This window comes from Rhineura floridana, chromosome 3 (assembly GCF_030035675.1).
Source record: "Rhineura floridana isolate rRhiFlo1 chromosome 3, rRhiFlo1.hap2, whole genome shotgun sequence".
Lineage (NCBI taxonomy): Eukaryota > Metazoa > Chordata > Lepidosauria > Squamata > Rhineuridae > Rhineura > Rhineura floridana.
The window spans coordinates 221,968,211-221,991,749 of NC_084482.1; the positions used below are offsets into that span (position 1 = coordinate 221,968,211).

Sequence of the window (23,539 nt, forward strand, 5' to 3'; positions counted from 1 at the left end):
TAGCCACTCAGAAGAGTCTTCCAACAGACTTCCGTGTTCCTTCCTGCTAATTAGCGTGAATCAGAGTGAAAAGAGGTGAGTCAGCCACTGAGAAGACTCTTCCCAGTAGCTAGCACTCTGCCCTTTATGCTTATTGGCTCCTAGTTGTGGGAGAAGGCATGAACAAGGATCTCATTCTCAACCCAGCAGGAAAGAAAAGAGGTTAGGAGAGGGCATGGCTATCATGAAGGGACTCTGCCCTTCTGATGTGAAGGCCTATAACAAAAATGGAAAATTTTAGAGGGAAAGCAGTTTATTTCTGGTCCCGTCCCCCGTCCCCCCCGCAGTGCTCTGACCCTGCTCCTTAGAGAGCTTTGTATTGCTGCCCTCGTCTACCACTGGGAGGAAGGGCGAGATATAAAGCTAATTAATTAATAATTGTGTTGAAGAAACCTCTGACTTGTTCCTGGCTACAAGACGCTCTACCATACAAATGTCAGTGACACATCCATAGCTCCACCCACTTTGGCCTTTCACTGGAAATTGGCCCTTGGAAGGCTGCTTGTGCATAAATGTGGCCCTCGGGTTGAAGAATATTCCCTAACCACTACATTAGCCACAGGCTCTCATCCTGGACCGCCTTACAGGGCTGTTGCGACCACTGTCCAGCTATTGTGCTTTGGACAGGGGGGAGGCTGGCTGCGCCAGGTGAGACAGACCCTCAGCACCCCCGCAGATGGACCAATCCTGCAAGAGAAGCTGTTTCCTCTGCATCAAGAGGTCCCCCCTTTCCCCCCTGCCTGAGCTGTGTTTCCTCCCTGGGGGGACTGGGCTGACCTGCAACAGGGGTGAGGGGGGGCAGCTTCAGTGGTAACACCTGGGTCATACTTTGCAGCTGGACTGCGTAGTTCTGCTCCCTCCCCCAACCCCTTCCTATGGATTCCCAAAGGAAAACCCTCCCCCTCTTCCCCCCACCCACCAATCATGTTGCACCTCTTTGTTCTCTCTTCCTCCTCGTGGCCAAGTTCTCTTCCTGGATTATCAATGGAGACCGCTCCCCCCTCTCCCCCATTCATTATTCTGCCCCCCACACACTTCCTGCCTCTCTAGGAACCACATCTCGGTTCCTTAGCCCACTGGGTGACCGAGTCTTCCTCCCTCCCTCCCCACTCTTCTCCTCCTCCTCTACCCCCCCCCACGCTGTTCTGCTGGGGCAGCACCTGCAAGGGATGGGGGGGCAGTTTGCAGCAGGGGGTCCTGTGATGTTCCTATATATTAGTGTATATATGGTAAGTGCTGGTTGTTTAGAGTATACATGGTAAGTAGTGAAAGAGGAGGGGGAGTGAATGGGCAATAGAATGCTTGATGATTGGCTGAATGTTTAAAATGGCTGACAGTATAAATGAAAGGATGACAGGTAAATCCGGGGGAATGTGAGGTGGTGAATTGTGGAATCTGGGGGGAGAAGAGAAAGAGTGGATTGCTTGGTGGGGTTTAGAGAGTTGTTTACCAGGAGGGAGGTGGAGTTCGGATTAGTATTGAGTAAAACCATATGCTTATGTGCCTTAAGAAGAAATCTTGTTAATCTTGTTAGCTTTGTTATCTGTAAGAAATACTTAATTTGGTTTACCAAAGGCCTGATCCTTGGCTGGGGTTTCACAGACCAGAAGGGAGGGTAAGGTAATGACCAAGGCTGAAGGGGAACTGTAACAAATGGTGGCAGCGGTGAAGAGAATAACAATACCAGTATTCAGAGTCTCTGGGAATACTAGTATTGGGACGTTACTGGTGGTTGCCTAGCAGGGGGATCTGTTGAGATCTGTGCTAGAGTGGGGAGAGAAATCATAAGAGAGAGCGGTCCGGACTGGTGGAGTCCCTGGTGGTGCCTAGAGACAGGCAGTAACCATGAGCGGGTAGGAACCTGACAGGGAGAGCCAGAGAAGGACGCATCACACGTGGTGGCAGTAGCGGTGGGATACGAACAACAGAGAATCCAGATACGAACCAAAGAGAGTCCCAAAGACACGTGGTGACAAAGGAGACTACGTCACAGGTGTTGGCTGTAGCAGTGAGATACGAATACTAGACAATCCCTAATAGTTGTGTGGCAAACAGAAATAACAAAACAAGATTACTTGTGAGAGTGACTGGCAAAGTGTGTGTGGCAAAGAGTGAGTGAACTCAAACGCCATGGCTGAATACATAAAAATGAAAAGAGAGGAGCTGGTGGAGAAGTGCATAACATTCAATTTACCTCACGAGGGTAAAGGGGTAGATGAATTGAGGGTAGCACTTATAGGATTTGCAACTGCCCAGCAAAAACAGCCTGTCAGAGAAGAGACCCCAGAAGGATATTTAAGCAATCCCGCTTATATAGAGTACTTGAGAGAGAAGTTAAGATGGGAGGCTGAGGAAAAAGACAAGCAGAGGGAGTTGGAAGCTGAGAGATTGAGGATGGAAGGTGCAGAGAAGGAAAAACAGAGGGAGTTGGAAATTGAGAGAATGAGATTGGGGTTTGAGGAGAGGGAGAAGCAACGAGCAGTGGATGCTGAATTACAAGTAGAAATTTGATAGAGAGAAATTTCACTCTGAGGAGACAAGGAAAGAGAGAGATGGAGCAAAAATAAAAATTACTCCAAAGGATTTTGCTGTCTATGAGCCTGGTCAAGATCCTCAAATTTACCTCAGCACCTTTGAAAAAGCAGCTCAGTTGTGGGGGCTACCTGAAGATAAATACATGCAGTATTTATCAAACCTGATTAAAGGGGAATTGGCTGAGGTATACCAATATTTCCCCTCAGACAAGCCCGTCACCTATGCTGAATTCAAAGAAGCAGTGTTTAAAAGATTCAGACTGGGGCCTGATTATTTTAGAAAGTTTTTCAGAAATTGCCAGATACAGACAGGGAGGTCTTTTGTGGAACTGGGAGCAAAGTTGATGGATATATTTGGAAAGTGGATGAGTAGTGCCAAAGCTCAGTCAGTGGAAGAGGTGAAAAGCCTCATGATACTGGATCAATTATACCATCAGTTACCACCAGAAATAAGGCTCCTGGTCAAAGACCGTTCCCCTACATCTGTGCAGGAGGCCGCAGAGATGGCGGATCACTTCGCCTCCAATAGAACTGGGTGGGTGGGGAAAACATCAAGAGAGTTTAAACCCAGACCATATAGTGCTGGCAGAAGGGATGTGGTACTACAGCGAGTGAGTCCTCCATTAAAATCTGAAGGGCACAGGGTACCCCAGAGTGGATCTGTGTACCCTAAAAGTGAGGAGAAATTATGCTACAAATGTGGTAGACCAGGGCACCTACGTTTTCAATGTGAGGTTGCCAACCCCAGTAGTAATCCTGCTCAGACAAGGGCAGTGAAAACAGAGCCCAAGGCTTTAGAAACAGCAAAAAAGGTTCAGTTTTGCCAGATAAACTGGACAGAAGTAACAGACCTTGATTCAAGTCTGAGAGAGGAAGTGAGAGTACAAGGCAAATTATTGGGCATTGCTTGATACTGGTGCCGCTCAGACGTTACTGAGGCCAGATTTAATAAAATCTGAAGAAATATTACCTCAGGAAACAGTGACTATCCAAGGAGTGAGGGGTCAACCAGAAAGTTTGCCTGTGGCCCTGGTGGAAATGACTTGGAGAGGCCGAGAGGGCCGATATAAAGTAGGCATTAATGCCCAGCAACAAGAACCAGTAATACTGGGATGGGATGTAATGGGCGCCCAAGGAAAGATCTATGTAGTGACCAGACAGCAAATTGGCAGAGAAAAAGAAGCCATATTAAGGGGGGCTGAAACAAACAGGGTGGAATCTGTTAGCCAGCCTCAGGTCACCATAGCAACCACTAGCAGGCCTGCTGAAGGAGACAGACTGTATCAAGTGGTCTCTGGGGAAGAAGCAGATCAATTCAGGGAAGAGCTGCATCAAGATATAAGTCTGAAGCAGATAAAGGAACAAGCGCTGACCCAACAGATTCCTTTCACTGACAAACTGAGGAATCAAGTTGTGTGTGAGAATGGGATTTTATATAGACTGTGGATGCCTGCTGAGAGAAAGGATGAATGTGAACCAGTGAAGCAATTGATAGTACCTAGCAAATACAGAACCAGATTGCTAGAGGTAGCCCACGATGTCCCATGTGCAGGACATCTGGGAATAAAAAAGACCAAGAGGAGATTGGCTGCACATCATTATTGGCCAAATATCTCCAAGGATGTAAAACAACATTGTCTATCTTGTGGAATATGCCAAAAGGTGGGAAAGAGTGGAGTAAAGACCAAGGCACCCTTAAAGCCCCTTCCTATAATTGGACAACCCTTTTATAGAGTGGGAATAGATTTGGTGGGCCCTTTTTCCAAACCCACAAGGCATGGCAAGAAATATCTAGTGGTGGTGGTGGATTTTGCCACCAGGTACCCAGACGCAGAAGCACTGAGATCTGTAGAAGCCCCTGTAGTGGCAGAGGCTTTATTAAAAATCTTTATGAGGCTGGGTTTCCCTCAAGAAGTGCTGACAGATCAAGGCAGTGTATTCATGGGAGAAGTGATGCAATGTATGTGGAAATGTTGTGGTCTAAAACATCTAAAGACCACTACTTACCATCCCGCCACTAATGGGCTAACTGAGAGATTCAATGGCGTTTTGAAGGGCATGATAAGAAGCTATGTTCAAGATCACCCACAAGACTGGGATGAACGTTTGGGATGCTTCTTATTTGCATACAGAGAAGTCCCTCAGGAGTCAACAGGCTTCACACCCTTTGAACTAATGTTTACTAGAAAAGTGAGGGGACATTTGGAACTGCTAAAAAATTCATGGGAAGGAACTCTGGGAGAGTACAAAACTTCTGTAGTAGATTTTGTATTGGAATTCCGCAATAAATTAACATCAATGATGGAAGTAGTGAAAGAGAATTTGAGTCATGCACAGGAGAAGCAAAGTTACTGGTATGACAGAACAGCCAGAGAACGTGTGTATGATGTGGGAGATATGGTTATGGCGTTCATACCCAGGAAACATGACAAATTACAGGCTAACTGGGAAGGACCATATACCATCAGAGAAAGGCTTGACACAGTGACATATGTAATCACCACAGATCAATTAAACAAAAGCAAAGTGGTTCATGTAAATATGTTGAAGCCTTACCATACCAGGGATGCACAGGTGTTGCAAGTTACCTTATTCCCTGAGGGAAGTGGGCCTGAACTTCCAGATTTGGTACAGGAAAGCAAAGACAAAGGAGGGGTAGATCAAGTGGAATGGTCAGAGGAGGTAGAGGAGGAAGTAAAAGAGGAGATTCTGAGAGTTTTGAAAACCTATAGGAATCTCTTTAGCAACAAACCTGGCCGAACCAGTATAGTTATACATTCCATTGATACTGGAGATCATGCCCCAATCAGATCTGTTCCGTACCGTGCGAATGGGAAAGTTTTGAATGAGATAAAAAAGGAGGTGGAAGAGATGCTGGAATTAGGAGTGATCAGGGAATCCATCAGTCCCTGGGCCTCAAGTATTGTCCTGGTTCCGAAAAAAGATGGAACGACAAGGTTTTGCATTGATTATCGGCTAATCAATAAAATTACTGTCCCAGATGTGTATCCTATGCCTAGGGTAGACGCTGTGTTAGAGTTATTGGGGGCAGCAACCATTATCTCTACACTAGATCTCTGTAAAGGATTTTGGCAAATGGAACTAGACGAGCAATCCAGAGCCAAAACTGCCTTCAGTACACCAGATGGGTTATATGAGTTTGTGACCTTACCCATGGGACTAAGGAACTCACCAAGTTCATTTCAGAGGCTAATCAATACTGTGTTGCGAGGCATGTCAGATTTTGCAGTGGCCTATATCGATGACGTGGCCATTTTTAGCGAGTCGGTGCCTGAGCATGTTCAACACCTGACAACAGTATTGGAGGCCTTAAGAAAAGCAGGCCTCACAATAAAAGCTAAGAAATGCCAGTTTGGACAAAAGGAAGTAATCTATTTAGGACATAAGGTGGGGAGTGGGAAAATCACCCCCTTATGGAGCAAGGTGGAGGCAATACAAGCGTGGCCGATCCCCTTAACCAAAAAACAAGTAAGGGCATTTCTGGGTGTGGCTGGTTTTTATAGGAAGTTTGTGAGAAATTTTGGGGAAATAGCAACCCCCTTGCATGAATTGACCAAGAAGAAGTGTTCTGAGTGTGTGGTATGGACGGATGAATGTCAGAAGGCTTTTGATCTGCTGAAGCAAGCCTTGTGCCAAGGACCCATATTAATAGCACCAGACTATGAGCAACCATTCATCGTGGCTACAGATGTGTCAGACCTCACGCTGGGAGTCGTCTTGCTGCAGGAGAGAGAAGGCACCAGACATCCAGTGGCGTATCTGAGTCGCAAGCTGACGCCGAGGGAGAAAAACTATTCGTCGGTCCAGAAGGAGTGCCTAGCGGTCGTGTGGGGACTGAACAAGTTGCGCCCATACGTGTGGGGATGAAGATTCACAGTGACTACGGATCATCGGGCCTTGTTATGGTTGCAGACTATGAAAAACCATAACACTATGCTGCAGAGGTGGTCCTGGGCCCTACAGGACTATCAAGTGGACTTCCAGTTCATCAAAGGCAAGGACAATGTACTGGCCGATGGACTTTCCAGGCAAGTGGCTGGGACTGCAGTGACGTGACCAGACAGAGGAACAAAGAAAGACATTTTCCCCATAGAGACTTTTATTTGTTAACGCGACGTATAAATCCTGGAACAGGAATAATACTCTGTCGTTGTTTAAGGGGGGGGAAATGTGATGTTCCTATATATTAGTGTATATATGGTAAGTGCTGGTTGTTTAGAGTATACATGGTAAGTAGTGAAAGAGGAGGGGGAGTGAATGGGCAATAGAATGCTTGATGATTGGCTGAATGTTTAAAATGGCTGACAGTATAAATGAAAGGATGACAGGTAAATCTGGGGGAATGTGAGGTGGTGAATTGTGGAATCTGGGGGGAGAAGAGAAAGAGTGGATTGCTTGGTGGGGTTTAGAGAGTTGTTTACCAGGAGGGAGGTGGAGTTCGGATTAGTATTGAGTAAAACCATATGCTTATGTGCCTTAAGAAGAAATCTTGTTAATCTTGTTAGCTTTGTTATCTGTAATAAATACTTAATTTGGTTTACCAAAGGCCTGATCCTTGGCTGGGGTTTCACAGACCAGAAGGGAGGGTAAGATAATGACCAAGGCTGAAGGGGAACTGTAACAAATGGTGGCAGCGGTGAAGAGAATAACAATACCAGTATTCAGAGTCTCTGGGAATACTAGTATTGGGACGTTACTGGTGGTTGCCTAGCAGGGGGATCTGTTGAGATCTGTGCTAGAGCGGGGAGAGAAATCATAAGAGAGAGCGGTCCGGACTGGTGGAGTCCCTGGTGGTGCCTAGAGACAGGCAGTAACCACGAGCAGGTAGGAACCTGACAGAAAGAGCCAGGGAAGGACGCATCACAGGTCCCTCCCCCCTGCACAGCCTAAAGGGCCTTTGCTGACAGCTTCAGAAACACTCAACTCCATTGACGCCTCTCAGCGCTCTGACGTCACCCTGTTTCGACGCAAATGAAGACTGAGTTTCTCCTCCCTGTGATGTAAGACATCAGCACTCTCATTTTTGTTGGTCAGACCCCAGGCAATGTTCTACGCAATGGTAAACTCCCTCTGAATACCGGCACCATGAAAACCCATGGGATCGACTTGAAGGCAGTCCAGTTACATTCTGGCTTCAGTTAAAATCTCAGCCTGGGTGCGTGTGTAAACGTTTGCATCAACTTTTTTTTTTTTAAATTATTATTAAAGAACGAAATCACTCTATGGAGTAATGTCCCCATATGGTTGTTGTTGTTATGTGCCTCCAAATCGATTACGATTTATGGCAACCCTGTGAATCTGCTACCTCCAAGAGCATCTGTCATGAATCACCCTGTTCGGATCTTGTAAGTTCAGGTCTGTGCCTTCCTCTATGGAATCAATCCATCTCTTGTTTGGCCTTCCTCTTTTTCTACTCCCTTCTGTTTTCCCCAGCATTATTATCTTTTAAAATTCTTGGAGATGATCCTGTTGAGGAGGAAGTCTACAGGCTTGTAATAACTGGCATTTTGCCTTCTTTTGTGTGAGAGAGAGACAGAAAGGGCAATGTACATTAAGGGAGAGGCTTTTCCCCACAAGTTAGATTTCTGAATGAGAAATAATCTTCACACCAATGCTCCCACCCTAAACATATTTGTCTGGAGAACATCCTACCAATTTTGATGTAGCCGGTGAGCTATAGATTTCTGCAGTATTTTAATTTCAGGTGTGTGTGTGTGAGACATGGGGACTTTTTTTAAGGGGAGACCCCCCTCCCCATTTCTCTCTGCCACTGGCTATGCAAATAATGAATTGGGAGGAGAAGGTATTCTGCTGTGGTTTGGGGGCACCTGCCCTCTCCCGCTGCAAGGTAAAGCTTTTGGCCTTGAAGCAGCTGAAGGCTGCAGGGATGGGAACTGGGATCTTCGGTCTGCAAGGAGGTGCTCTCCCAGTGAGCTACTGATCTCCCTCCCTAAAGCTCCAGGGCACCTGGCCCAGGCACCCGGCCCCATAACAGCTTCCCTGCAGAAGTGAAATAAATCATAGAAATATTAACGTCATACCTTCAGCACCTATCAGTCAGGGGAAAAAATGTTCCCCACCTAGAGAGTCCACATTCCAACAATCAGTTGTGTAGTGGCAAATTCAGAAGTGCAGGATAGTCACAGCCGTGCCCTCTCCTATCCTTTTCTCTGCTGCTGCTGACTGAATGTTTCAAATGCATCTATTCTTTAGAACGCAGAGGCAGACCCGTTGTGCAACTGGACGTTTGTGGAGTGTGAGGGCTCTAGGGTGGTCCGTTGGTACACGAATCATGGCGCAAGTCTTTTCTGCTGATATTGTGGAGGACACGTGGTTTGTTATTTTTTTGCATTCCCCAATCTGAAGTAACCACCATCGGCACAATTAGTGTCCCGGGTCTACCACTGCCGTTGTAGTGAGTTTGGGGGCAACTCAACCAGGCAACTCTCCTTCTGCAGGTCGCTCAGTTAGAGATGGAGGCAGTATTAATTTGAGAAAACATTTTTTCCAATTGGAACTACATATTTATTTATTTATTTATTTATTTATTTATTTGCAGATTTATATCCCGCTCTAGTTCAGAGATTTCAAATTCAGAGCGGTGAACAAAGTAAATAATTCACTACTACAGAATCATACAAAGTATAACAATAATTGCTAAAAAGTCAGAAACGTTTCCCTTTAAAAATTAAAAGCTTGATAAAATAAAAAAGTTTTGGTCCGACGATGAAAGTCCATAAGAGAGGGAGAGAGCCGTATCTCAAGTGGTAGATTGTTCCAAAAGGTAGGTGCTGCGACAGAAAAAGCTTGTTTTCTAATGGCCATTTGGCGGATGGTAAAAGTTGATGGAACCCTAAGGGTGTATTCAGCACTTGATCTCATGGGCCAATGGGTTTTAAATTTAAAGAGACGGTTCGCCAAGTACGTCTGTGCTAATCCATGTATAGCTTTAAACGTTAAAACCAGTAACTTAAACTGGTGTCGAAATTCTATGGGGAGCCAATGTAGATGATATAGAAGAGGCGTGGTATGGGCCTGAGGGCCAGTTCTTGTGATCATCCTTGCCGCTGCTCTTTGTACCAATTTGAGCGGTCGAAGCGATCTAATCGGAAGTCCAACATACAAGGAATTACAATAATCCAGCCGTGAAGTTACCAAGGCTTGGGTTACTTTTCTTAGATCAGCCATTCCTAAAAATGGTTGCAGTTGGAGGACCAGCTTTAATTTGGCAAATGCAGCTCTTGAGACAGCCGCAACTTGAGGTTCTAAGGTCAAATTTGAATCCAGAATTATGCCCAAGCTACGGACTTGAGTCTTCAGAGGGAGTAGTATTCCATCCAGTGATGGTAAAAATCCGGTTTCTTGAGGAGAACTTTTTCCAATAAGGATGACCTCTGTCTTTTCTGGATTTAACTTCAGTTTGTTTCTGGTCATCCAATTCTGAATTGCCGTGAGACATAGGTTAAGAGGAAGGATGGCCTCTTTGTCATTTGGTGGAAAAGAACAATAAAGCTGCGTATCGTCCGCATACTGATGGTAATGAATTCCAAATTTTTGAATGATCTTGCCTAGAGGCCTCATATAAATGTTAAATAACAACGGGGATAGGACAGAGCCCTGCGGAACGCCATATCTTAAAGGCCAGGGTTCTGAACAATAATCCCCGAGGGCAACTTTTTGAAGTCTGCCTTCTAGGAAGGAGTGGAGCCACTGTAGGATCAAGCCTTTAAGTCCAATTTCCGAGAGACGATCTAGCAAGATGTCATGATCGATAGTGTCGAAAGCGGCTGATAAATCTAATAGAACTAGTAGTGACAAATTACCCTTATCTAATTCTAGCCGAAGGTTGTCAATTAATGTGACTAAGGCTGTTTCTGTCCCATGATTTGACCTGAAACCTGATTGTAAGGAGTCGTAGCGGTCGATGGTGTCGATGAATGTTTGTAACTGTGTAGCTACGACTCTTTCGATGACTTTACTCAGGAAAGGCAAGTTTGACACCGGGCGAAAATTATTAAGCACTGTGGGATCAAGAGAGGGTTTTTTTAATAGTGGTATAACAATAGCTTCTTTCAGGCATTCAGGTAAGCGGCCTTGTTGTAAAGAAAAATTAACAATTATACTAAGCCAATTTGCCAATTCAGCTTTTGATGTTTTTATAAGCCAGGAGGGGCATGGATCAAGTAAACAGGTAGTTGGATTCATTCTACTGAGAAACTGAGGGATGTCATCCGGAAGAAAAGGTTGGAATGTGGAAAAGATGGAAGGGCAGACCGTTTCTGATATGACGATATTTGCGTCTGTCACCTCAGTATGATCTAAGGTAGATCGGATCTGTTCGACCTTTGCCTCAAAGAATGTGGCAAATTCCTGGCAACAGACCTGGGAATAAACTGGGTGGGAAGCAGATTGAGGCGGATGCAGAAGACCATTTACTATGCGATAAAGTTCTTTTGGTTGGTTTCCCGCTGAGGCAATTGCTGTCGAATAAAAGCGTCTTTGGGCTGTCAATCTAGCCGAGGCGTAGAAATTGGCAAATTTCTTTGCATGTATTCGATCAGATGGACTTTTTGTCTTTTGCCAACGCCTTTCTAGACATCGATAAGAACGTTTTATTTTCAAAAGATCACTCAAAAACCAAGGGGCGGATTTAGGTCTGGTTGTTTTCAGTGGACGGAGAGGAGCTATTGCATCCACTATCTCAGTCATCATATTGTTCCACGAGTTAGTCAAAATATCAATGTGCACTCCCGTAGAGGGGCTTGTATACTTCTTAAGCTTGGCTATGAACGTATCAGGGTCTAATAATCTTTTGGGGCGGTATAGTTTAGTAGGGGGCGTAGTCCTGGGAGATGAAAATTATGCTGATAATTTAAATCGAATCAGATGATGATCAGACCATAATAGTGGAGAGATCGTAATGTTATCTATACGAAAATCGTTTAAGTCTAGGTGTGATTGAAAAATGAAATCAAGGGTATGGCCTGCAGTGTGAGTTGAGGCCTGTACTAATTGTTGTAACCCCAGAGTGGACATCATAGTCAAGAAATCTTGTACTGATCGAAGAGAAGGGGAGTCCACATGAATGTTGAAATCTCCCAATATTAAAAGTTTTGGAGATTCCAACATCAGTCCTGAGATTAAATCAAATAGTTCCAACATTGAATCAGTTGGGGAGTGAGGAGGACGATAAATTAATAAAATTACAATAGGATCCTGATGACCAAGCTTTAGACCAAGGAGTTCAAAACCTGGATAATTTTTGTAAGGTAATCTGGATAACAAGATGGTTTCGTGATAAATAAAGGCTACACCCCCCCCCCTCGATTGTCAAGTCTCGGTTGGTGAAGAGCAGAGTATCCCGGGGGGCAGAGGCTGTTTAGATTAGCTCCACCTGAGTCTTCAAGCCAAGTTTCGGTTATACATGCGAAATCAGCGCATTCATCTTTAATCAAATCATAGATGAAAGCCGTCTTGTTATTTACTGATCTCGCATTAAAAAGTAACATTGAATAGTTCATATGTATTGGTATGTTCAAGACGGAGTTTTCGGTTCTTTGTGAGACTCGAGTAGAAGTTACTAGGCAAAGTGATGAACAAAAGCTCTTAAAGTGATGAGGAGTGTTTGATCGATTATATTTTCCTTGCCCTAAAATTGTTGATATAGGAGTGACGATCATATTATTGGCCTGTTCATTCTTGGATCCATTTGATGCTAAAGGGGATCCATAAATATTAGGCCGCCATTGCTCAATGGTTCAGCATTGAGATTGAGATGCCTCAGCGACTGGAGTCATAGACTTAGCGTATTCTGCATCTACAAGTTCCATGGTTGAGGGAGGAAGTGCTGGGGAGATAGTCAACATAGTATCAGCAACAACCACCTCAGGATTAGAGATGGGAAGCTTATTCTGGAGAGTTAAGAAAAGGTTCTGTAAATTATCAGTGATCTCACTTTGGATATCAACAGAAAAGTTGGGGAATTTAAATATTAAATCATCAATGTTCTTATCCAAAAAAATGGAAGATTGCAGTTGTTTATCGTCAAAATTCACTGATGCCTTATAGGCCGTGGTCTTTTGCAGTTGAAAAGTTGTATTGTTTATTTGGGAATCAGAGATTAAAGCAGTATATCCTGGGACCGCAGTGTTCGAATATCTGGCGCCATAGCCAAGTGGTTGACTGGAGATGTTTGCGAATTAAAAGCAGGACGTGCCGGTAATAGAGAATAACAACCCCTCCCCCACAAGTCCAAACTAGTGCATGCAAACGCAAGCTTAGGCAAGTGCAATGCATCTGGGACTCAATTCCTCTTTCTGCCATCTTGGAGCTCTGCAATTGGGGGTGGGGTGGGTGGAACTCCTGGCCTGATCCCACCTACGTTTGTTTAATTAAAAGCATTTCTAGGCTGCTTAATGGTTACAATCTCTAAGCGGCGTCCAAACATAAAAACAGCACCCCAAAAACAGAAATGAGGCAGTAACAAGGTCCAATCTTATGGGGCAGAGAAAACTTGGGAAAAAGATCCGTCCTTACAAGACGTCCGAAGCAGAAGCACCATCACAGCAGGAAGAATCCAAACAGCTTCCTCTGTGGCAGGGGAAAAAATGCTCAGTTTTTTGGCCCCTGAAGAGACCTCAGAGGGACTCCCTTTAGCCTCCAGCCAGCTGCTTGGTGCTGAAAGCGTGTCTCCAAAGGAGGTTGGTCAGTGTCCGCCTTTGAACCTTGTCAGGTATCTATCACCTGAAGTCATGACACCAGGTGATTGACGGATAGGTGGCTCTGCCAGCCCGTGAAAGATGCCTGGGGGGGGGAGTTAGGAATTTGCCACCTGTGCATGCACACCCACACTTAAGAAAGTTGGAGGTGCGTTTATTACCTGTTGCGTGTTTAGCCCCTTGAGAAATTTTTGATTGAACGGAGTATTAATCTTCACAATAAGCAAAGCAATGGTCCAAATCTGGCCTTATAATGCTGCTGAGTTCAGCTAGCTCCTTTTTCTGAGCAGTCTTTCTGTGCAGACTGAGCTGCATGTCCTTCTGCCCGGAGGGACCAGCCCTTTGCCTCAAAGCCTTTCCAGTCCCATGACCCCCTCCCCATATACACTGGAACACAATCGCTTATTGTACATTTCTTTCTTTCTGTTTATTGTAGTGGCTTTTTTTGGTCTTTCTGTATATAAACATTTAAAATCTAATTAAAAAAAACACAACTGTTAAAAAGTACATTTTCTTCACTTTGGGATGAACACGAAATCCAGTTCGCAAAAGAGAAACATCTGTTGATTTGATTCTGCCCTGACCCTAAGACAGGGATGTCCCACTTCCATCTGCGCTTTCATATTTGGTCCTTGAAGGGTGTCATGACAAGTTTGTACGTCTCGAAGCTTGTTAAAATTAGCAAATTGAAAATGTCTGTGGAACTTGATTTCCCCCCTCCTTCGAGATCATCCAATTCGACCACGGATGCCCACATTTTTGCTCATTGTATGAAGACACACTTGAGCTGGTAAACACACTCCGGTGACGTTAATCTTAACTAGCTGCCCTTACTTCTGCCTGCAACTAATAATAGGTTGGAATCTAACTCAAGATGTCTGGCCTCCTCCTCCAGAAGATGAGAAACAATGTACACTATTATATAAGTGTGCACATATGTATATTCACTAATAGGCAAAAAACCTTGTGGTTTAAGGATGTACCTATAGCCCACAGCTATTTCTATCAAACTTTAAAAAGCAGGGAAATTGGGCAGCTAGTGAATGCACCGGGGAGCAGGAGACCTGAACTCCTCTCTGAGATATTGTACTGCCCTACAAATTGGTCAAAATGCGAACACCATTTGGGTTGATCTTTCACAGTTCAATTCCAAGCTTGGAAGAATTTGGTAACATGTGCCTCTGAGCATATGGTGAGTGGTGGCAACACCTGCCATCTCCAAAGATAATTATATTTGTGTATGTTTGTTGGTGTTCTTCTTACTTTGCTTCTTTTCTGTGTTACTAATGTTTCTACAGAGAATCTAAACTAGAACATTTTATTTTCCTCATTATTCATCCCAGAAATCTGTGTCAAATTTATTTTTATTAATTTCAAAGCCTTTTTAGTGGTCAGTGTCATATGATGGTGAAGACATCCTTTCGTGTTTCAAATTGGAGGTTAATTTCTATTTCTATTTTGGGTGCTTTAACAGTTGAATCTGAAACTGTAGTTTGATGAAAAATCAGACTGATTCCAATATGTTGCTACTTCAGGAGTGACTCTAGCTGTTGGGAAAAAGAGGATGCATGTTTTCAGCCTTCTATGTTTAAACCACTTCATTTAAGGCAAGGTAGGCACGGTCAATTAAAAACATAGAGCACACCTAGCATTTTGCTAGAATATATTTCACCTCCCACTGTTTTATCTTGTGCAAACTGAGACACTCCTGAGGTCCACTGGAGACTATTCTGCAGAAGTCAGTGCCATTATTATGTTTGGAGTTTTTTTAGTGTAAATTTTGCAAAGTGTTGCTGTACTTCACATATTCGCAGAAATAGAAACAAAAGAAAATGATTTCCTATAGGAAACTTCACTAAAATTGCAAAGGAAATCAGACATATTCAAAGTGACCATCTGAACTATATCAACTGTCTGAATAATGTTGCTTCCTCCCTGCTAAAACAAGATCAGCACAGCACATGTCTTATTTCTGTTATTTGGGCTGATTGCAGGTGTTGCCACCACTCACCATATGCTCAGAGGCATGTTACCAAATTCTTCCAAGCTACACAGGAAGTGGATTGGACTGTGAAAGACCAACCCAAATGGTGTTTGCATTTTGACCAATTTGTAGGGCCGTACAATATCTCAGAGAGGAGTTCAGGTCTCCTGGTCCCCTGGTGCATTCACTATAGCTGCCCAATTTCCCTGCTTTTTAAAGTTTGATAGAAATAGCTGTGGGCTATAGGTACACTCTTAAACCGCAAGGTTTTTTGCCTATTAGTGATTTTCCCTGCTTTTTAATCCAGGAGGTAAGAGATGGGATCCTGTGCAAATTAGCACCAGCAGTAACAGAAATAGTTCAGCAGTGTATTTTAAATGTTATACTACCATCAAGAATGCCTTTACCTTTACAAGAGGGTCATGGCTTAGTGGCAGAGAACATGCTTTGCATGCTAAAGTCCCCACATTCAATACCCAGCATCTCCAATTAGGGCTGGGAGAGATCCTTATCTGAAATCTTGTCAGTCAATACTGAGCTAGGGACGTCTATTATAGGAGAAGGCATTAAAAAGGATCTTATTCTCAATGCAGCAGCAAAAAAGGAGGAGGGGCATGGCTGTGACTATCATGAAGAGACCCTGCACTTTTTAATTTGCTACTGCACTACTGGTCAGAAACAGAAAAACCACTTGGCCACCTCATTAGTGTAATATGGTATTACACTAACTGCAAATATTTGATGCCCCTGCAAATGTTTAATGATGACCTTCTGTTCTCTGCAAAAGATGAAAAGGAAAATGCCTCTTCCCTATACAGCAAAGGCTTTCACAAAAGTGGAAAGCAGTAGCCAACACAACGGCCAACACAGGACTAATTTCAGACAGTGAGTGAGTGAAAGAGATTTAAGATTAAACAACCAAGAGCTAAATTCAAGATTAAAGTGTTGAAAACAAAGAGTCGCATCAAATCTCAAAATAACTACAGCAATGTTATGAGCACAGGTCAAACAGCCACACACACTTCAAACAAAAAGCATTTGAGCGTTTGTCATTTATAAACCCATTTAAGGATTTATACCACCAGCATCAACCCAAACACCAGAAGCCTCTACTTTTCTCCCATGAGTGGGAAAGCAATGATCCCTCCACCCATTGCCGCCCTGGGCTCCTTCTAGGAGGAATGGTGGGATATAAATTTAATAAATTAAAGAAATCAATCTGCTGCTACAGTCAATTTAAAAGTTCTTTTCAAAAAAGAAAAAGCACAAAACCAAGAGACTGAACAACACTGGACTACACTTCAGGGTTGTCATACACAACTCCCTCTCGGGGCCCCCCCCCCAATATCTGTACAGCCATACTAGGCTACTTTGCAGGGTTGCTGTAACATGGCTGCTGTAACCTATTTATTTATTTATTTATTAAATTTATTAGTCGCCCATCTGGCTGGCTGTCCAGCCACTCTGGGCGATGTACAAAATAAAAACATACAAATACATTAAAATATTAAAAATCTCAACAATAATAATAAAACCTAACCCAACCTATGCATTCTCCATCACTATATCCACCCCTCCCCACTGCTCCACTATGCATATACTAATGGTGTGTGTGTGTGTGAGAGAGAGAGAGAGTGAGAGAGAGAGAGAGAGAGAGAGATTTAAGATCCAAGAGCTAAATTCAGGATTAAAGTGTTACAAACAAAGAGTCTCATACAATCTCAAAATAACTACAACAATGTTATGAGCACAGGTCAAACAGCCACACACACTGCAAACAAAAAGTATTTGAGCTTTTGTCATTTATAAACCCATTTAAGGATAGGGGGTGGGGGTGGCAGGGCGATTGAGCCAGCGGAAAGAGCAGGCTGCGGGAGACAGCAGGGATGGGAACACACACACACATCACCGTCACTCACCTCCATTCTGCTGCTGCCTTCTCCGTCATCCTTGCCCTGTGCCTTTCTCCCTCCACCATCCATTTTTCTCTTTCTCTCTCTCCTAACTGTCTGGCTGTCCATTTCCTCCCTCATGCTTCCTTACACAGAGCACGGGGGAAGAGCAACGCTGACCAGAAGGCCAGTGTGAGTCACATGTAGGGCTGCTTATTCCAATTCTACAAATCCGGGCAGGCTGATTTGCATATTATGCAAATGATAAATTAGTTGCATAATTTGCATAGTATGCAAATAATGTCCTGATTAGGCAAATTAATCATATTAAAAGTTGCATTGTCCAGTTTTGTTTTGTGCCTAGCAATTACCACCAAAAACTGGGGGAGGATTTGAAGATTTAAAAAAATCCTTCATTTTCAACCTTAAATGCCTATTATGGAATATTTATTTATTAAGAGGATATATATCCTGCCTTTCCACTGTTAAAAACGGAGTTCAGGGCAGCTTACAAACATAAAAACAATAAAAATGCACAATCATTGTAAAAACATAATAAAAACACAACAAACATAAAACAAGTCAATGCAGCACTATAAAAATCATACATCTTTTAACGCAAATAGAAATCAAGATTTCAATATTATCAGCTCTGTCAATCATCATCTAAAAGGAGCATGTCTGGGCATGTAATAAGTGTCTTTAGTACACCGATTCTCACATATCCGATCAGAGAGAGGGGAAATGCAGCCTTCTATGATAAAGGCTGGAACATGATGGAGACCTGGGTGATGGCACCTTTATTAAAAAAGAAAATAAAAATGCAGTGAATTCTAGAGACCTGGCAAGCTGTGGTAGCATTATACAGGGTAGCTGTTCCATTCCTTAAGGGGGGGAAGATTACACCCCCCCACTGCATTGAATATATGCATTGCGAGAGGGAGCGCCTCTGTGTGTATGTATATATATACACATGCATGTAGGTATACATGCACACACACACACACATATCCATCCCTGGGGAGATGGAAGTAGGGTGGTCTTTGGTGGAGAGATGCCTGCCAGTCATTTTGAAGAAGGGTATGTATCAAAAAATACTTTTTAGCCTTTTCTGAATTGCTGAACAGAGGCTCTGTCAGGCAACAGGGTGAGTGAGGCAGCATTCCAATGCAACTTCACTTAGGAGTAAGCACCATTTAACAAGGTGGGTGCAGGGCTGAAAATGCAAATGCTAGTATCACTGCCTTTTCTACAGAGAGGTTTGCTTTTATGTCTTGTATCTGTTCAGGGGAGGGAGTGTTTGGTGGAATCAAACCCTTTTATTCCATCCTCCATGATGACAGGCAGACCCTCCCATTGCATTCGCCACTTCAGACACATATCCTGAGAAACAGGCAACTGAGATGAAAGCTGCTTCTCCTTGCTGACTCAACCAGAAAGTGGAGCAGCTGCATGTGTTGATCAAGTGGGCATGTGCAGTTTTCTAACCTGCTAGATTCTGCAGATGCAGCAGGCAAGCAGACTAAAATTCTTCATTTTTCCAGGACAACTGTGGTGTCTCTCATTGGCTAAGAACAATGGAAGGCAGGAATTAGGGTTGCCAGGTCAGAAGCATCCCAAACCCTGAAATTTCAGGGGTGGGCCAGAGGAAGTACTCCTGAGTGATGTCAGGGGGTGCGCCTGAGTGATGTCACAGGGATGGGCCCTAGTGCTGCCATTAAGCATGATACATTAAGCATCAATCACAGTTGTGTAGAGCATACAATGAAATTTTTTTTTTTTTCTGATTGAAAATTAAGACAGAAATCTTAGCTAAAATATGAAGCCCGGGTAGGGAACATTTAATCTAGCTCATTTGCTTTCAGCAAGAAGGGTTTAAGTGCCCCCAGGCCAGTCACCAGAAGGCCATTGTAGGAAGAAAGGAGCCTAGTGTTGTGGAGATGTTAGATGGGAACACTCAGGAGTAAAGATGGATGTCCCCAAAGGCAGCAATTCTAAACACACTTACTAAGGGACTAAGCACCACAGAACTCAACAAGACTTACTTCTGAGTAGCTATAGCATGGATTGTGATGTTGGTAAACCTTAACTATGGATCCTCTGCAAAGACATCCATATCCAAACAGGGTTGGCAACCCCCTGCCTGCAGTGCCCTGCCCGTATCTTTTAACATGGCTGCTCCAAAATTCTTAACAGATTTGACCCTTCAGAAAGAGGTCTGAGAAAAGAATATGAGTAAGAAGTTTCTCTACCCTTTCTGTCTACCTTGTGGACTGCTATAAACTCACTTTGACAGCCAACCCAATTCCAGTGAGCAATAATGGACAGAGAAAAAACACACATGGTTTGGTCTTCTTTCATACGCAGCAGCTTGGGAACAACAGTTGCAGCCACACTTCCAAATATATGAATTCTCTTTTACCACTATTGGGCAAACTGTCATGCAACCAACAAGGTGCACCACCAGTGGGTTTAAGGGGGTTGTCCTGAGCACATGGAACCACTGCTGTTGCTTCTATGGCTGTAACTGAGTGAGGTTAAAGATAAGTGAAATGCAAATAGAAAAAACAACACCACAAAAGCCAGTAACACTTTCCTAAATGCAATACCATACCAACCACAACAAGATTCCTATGAATAAGGCAGAAAACTCTGCATCCCACAACCAGTCAGGATTCATAACCAAAAACCAAAACTAAAAAAATCCTGGCAGACAGTCAGCCAAGGTCACAGAAATCCCCATGCAGCACAACCTGACCTGGGGACTTCAGTTAACGCAGAATGCTGCAGCACAATTGCTGACATGAGTGAGATCCTATCAGCACATTACACCCCTGCTCTGAAATCGGCATTGGTTGCTGATTTGCTACCAGGCCAAGTTCAAGCTGTGCTTTCCATGTTATGGGTGCCACATAGTACTTGTTCTGCCCTTGTAAGAAATCAGTCCTGTAAAGTGGCAGCGCCTACGCTTTGGAACTCCCTGCTTATTGACATTAGGCAGACGCCTCTTTTCAGCACCTGCTAAAATCAGTTTTCTTGAGGCAAGCCTCTCCAGGCATGTAGAAGCTATTGTGTTTTTAAATCTGTTTTTAACTCATTGTTGGTTTTATTATTTTGAACTTTTTAAAATATCTGTCCTTAACGCTTTTGCCAATAATTTTATTGTTTTAATTCTTTCTGTAAACACCTTTGAGATTTTTTACACTAAAGCGGTATATAAATGTTGTAAATAAAAATACATCAATAAATGTTGGAGTCACTGTGGCCCTTGAGTCTCTTCCCACTTTTAGGAACCAAGGAATCTGCCTTATACTGACTCAGGCCATTTCGTACCATTTAACTCAGTACTCATGACATGGACTAGCATTGGCTCTCCAGGATTCCAGGCAATAGTCTTTTCCAGGAATTGAATTTTGGACCTTGCATGCAAAGCATATGCCCTAACTGTCATGAACCTGTATATGTTCATGAGTTATTAAAAATTATATGTAACATCTTGGTTCCAGCAAAGAACTCTGGGAGTTCCAACCGTTAGAAAAACAGGCCTCTGCAAGAGTAAAAAAATGTTAAGTTTCGGTTTCCAGCTGAAGACGGTTAAGGGAAGCCTAAACAGAAGCATCTGGCTATCTGTGCTGATTAACAAGAGCCTGACACTCAAGGCCATCCTGGCCTGGGAAGTCTGAAACACCATTTGGGAGGGGGGCCTGGAAGGTGTGCAAAAGTCGAGAAACATCTAGAAAGGGATTACATCAGAAAACTCCTGATTGGTTAATTAAACTTGGACCGTTGGGATTCTTTTTCCTTAAGTATAAGGCTGGGGACCCATAGTCTTTGTTCCCTCAGGAAGGTTCTGAAAGGTTCCTTCTGACTGGTGCCTATGGGAGGCAACCTAAGCAGAGTTCCATCGCTTTGTGACTGATGCCAATTTCTCTTAGGAGAGACGCCACTGCAACCAACTACCTCATGTGTAAGTAGAGAAGGTTAGATAGGTTGTTATTTTCTTGTTGTGTGAATGAATTCTCTTAGATGTACCTAAACCCCTGTTTGGGTGTATGGTCTTAAAGGATTACTTGCTGCTATATTTTAATGTGCACTTATATTTTGAATAAAGCTACTTCTATTTAACCTGGTGTGTTCATTGAGGGGAAGGGTGGTTCTGAATCCAGCACCTTGACCAACTCAGCTATGCAACTACCAAGGAGGGAAAAGGAGTAAAAGCTTAATTCTAATTTGTGGGGTTTTACCAGAGGCTTCCTGACAAGGAGTGTAATTTTGGCTCTTGTCTTATAGGACCTTGGTTTACCTATTTTCTGGGCTCAGAGTTCCCCTAGCTCTGAGTGGAACCAGTAAGGGGTGGTGGTAGCCTACTTTCTACCTTGCAGGGTTGGTGTTAGTTTACACAGCCTTGGCAAGGAGGAATTTGATATTTGGTTTCCAGAACAATTACCCTAAGGGTGGGAATTGGGTCTGAAGCATGACTTCTGGTGCCTTGAGGGGCTCAGGGGCATGACACTAATGATGAGCTACAACCCTCCCGTTTAAAAAAGTATCTTTTAAAAATTTTCTTTGCAATTCACTCTTGAATGCACATCATACCTAGGGCAGATCCACACCATTTATTTATAGCACATTCAACACCCATTTGAAGCACATGAATCCCACCACAGAATCATAGGAATTTTCATTTGTTAAGGGTGGTGAGAACTATAACTGTGAGGGGGAAACTACACTTCCCAGGATTCTTTAGGCGAAGTCATGGGCTTTAAATGTGAGTTGGATGTGCTTTAAATGTGTTGATCTACTTAATCAACTTTGCCTGCATGTAAATCGTTTTAATTAATTTTTCAAAATGGAAATGAGCTATAAAGTATACTGGGTGACCATGTGCTACTCACCATCTCTCAGTCTATCCTCCCCTCAGGATGAAAACAATGGAGAACCATGACCACCCCCAGAAAGAAGGGCACACTTAAAATGTAGAGAAAAAATCAACTATAACCATAGTGTGAAATCAAATACTTATTAGGATGCAGTATGAAGAAATATTTATATAAACATGACTATCAAATATGTTTATTAATTACACAATCTGTAAAGATATTTATAGTGCAATCCAATGTTTGTTTACTCAGAAGTAAGTCCTAATGTATTCAATGGGGCTTACTAAACTGGGAAGTGTGCAGAGAACTACAGCCTCAAGTGATAACGAACTTGTTCTTTCAACAAGCCTTTTAAGCTGAGACCTTATCCCAGTCTGAGTCTGTGTTGGAATTGGTTTTTAATATGTTTTAAGTCTTTTCTTTTTTTAAAAAAATATATTTTTAAACCTTTTTAAAAATGTTTTCAAAGTTGTTTTAATAGATTTTAAAGTCTGTTTTTTATGATGTTTTAAAGTGTTTTTAGTGCTTTTGTTTGCCGCCCTGGGGTCCTACTGGGAGGAAGGGCAGGATATAAATCAAATAATAAATAAATAAACTTCATTCACCCAACCCAAAATTCAGAATCATGCCTCTTTAGGCTGTTTTCCAACTGTTTATTCTTGCTTTATGGTTACTGGATTTTAAATGGCTTTATTTCTTGTTGTGAGCTGCCTTGGTTTCCAACCCTACCTCACAGTGGTGTTGGAAAGACTACACACACACACTGCAGATGTATAAATACATACAGCCCATATAATAGTTTATTGTCAAACCAATTGGTCATTGCAAAAAATCAGTATTAATTTTAAACAAATCAGTATTAGTTTCCTACATAATAAAAAACTGTAATACCTAAGTAAGCCCTGCCTAATTGCTTTAAAACAGGACTGGAGAACAACAGAAAGAAAGTCCCCCCCCCCATTTTTTTAACTCTTTCCCACTCACCTCCCATCTGCTGCTGCTTTCTCCCTCCATTTTCCGCCATTTTCTCTCTTTCTCTCTCTTGCTTCCTCACACAGAGCAAGCTCAGCAGAAGGCCAGTGTGAGTCACATGTCTGTTGCCCACCAATCACAGGAGCAGACTTCCCCCCCCCCTCTGTCTCTGGGTTCCTCACACAGATTCAAGCTCAGCAGAAGGCCAGTGTGAGTCACATGTCTGTTGCCCACCAATCACAGGAGCAGACTTCCCCTGCTTCCTCCAAGTAACTGGAAGGGGAGAGAGAGTGAAACTGAAAGAAGTATTTCTTCTGCGCTGTCCCGTTCAGAGCCGAAAGAATTAGGCTGGAGCAGAGCTTGGAAAAGTTACTTTTTTGAACTACAACTCCCATCAGCCCAATCCAGTGGCCATTCTGGCTGGGGCTGATGGGAGTTGTAGTTCAAAAAAAGTAACTTTTCCAAGCTCTGGGCTGGAGTGTGTGTGCAAGTAAATCTC

General features: G+C 43.2%; 1 protein-coding gene across 2 annotated transcripts in view; it reads right to left on the reverse strand.

Moving 5' to 3' along the window:
* LOC133381741 (zinc finger protein OZF-like) overlaps positions 1-23,166 on the reverse strand; it is a 38,693-nt gene extending 15,527 nt beyond the window's left edge. For both annotated transcript variants that reach the window (XM_061621141.1, XM_061621140.1), the window contains exon 1: positions 23,053-23,166. In XM_061621141.1, the coding sequence (XP_061477125.1) occupies positions 23,053-23,082 (30 nt within the window). In that variant the 5' untranslated portion in view covers positions 23,083-23,166. The remainder of the gene's footprint in view (positions 1-23,052) is intronic.
* Positions 23,167-23,539: the final 373 nt, after the last annotated feature.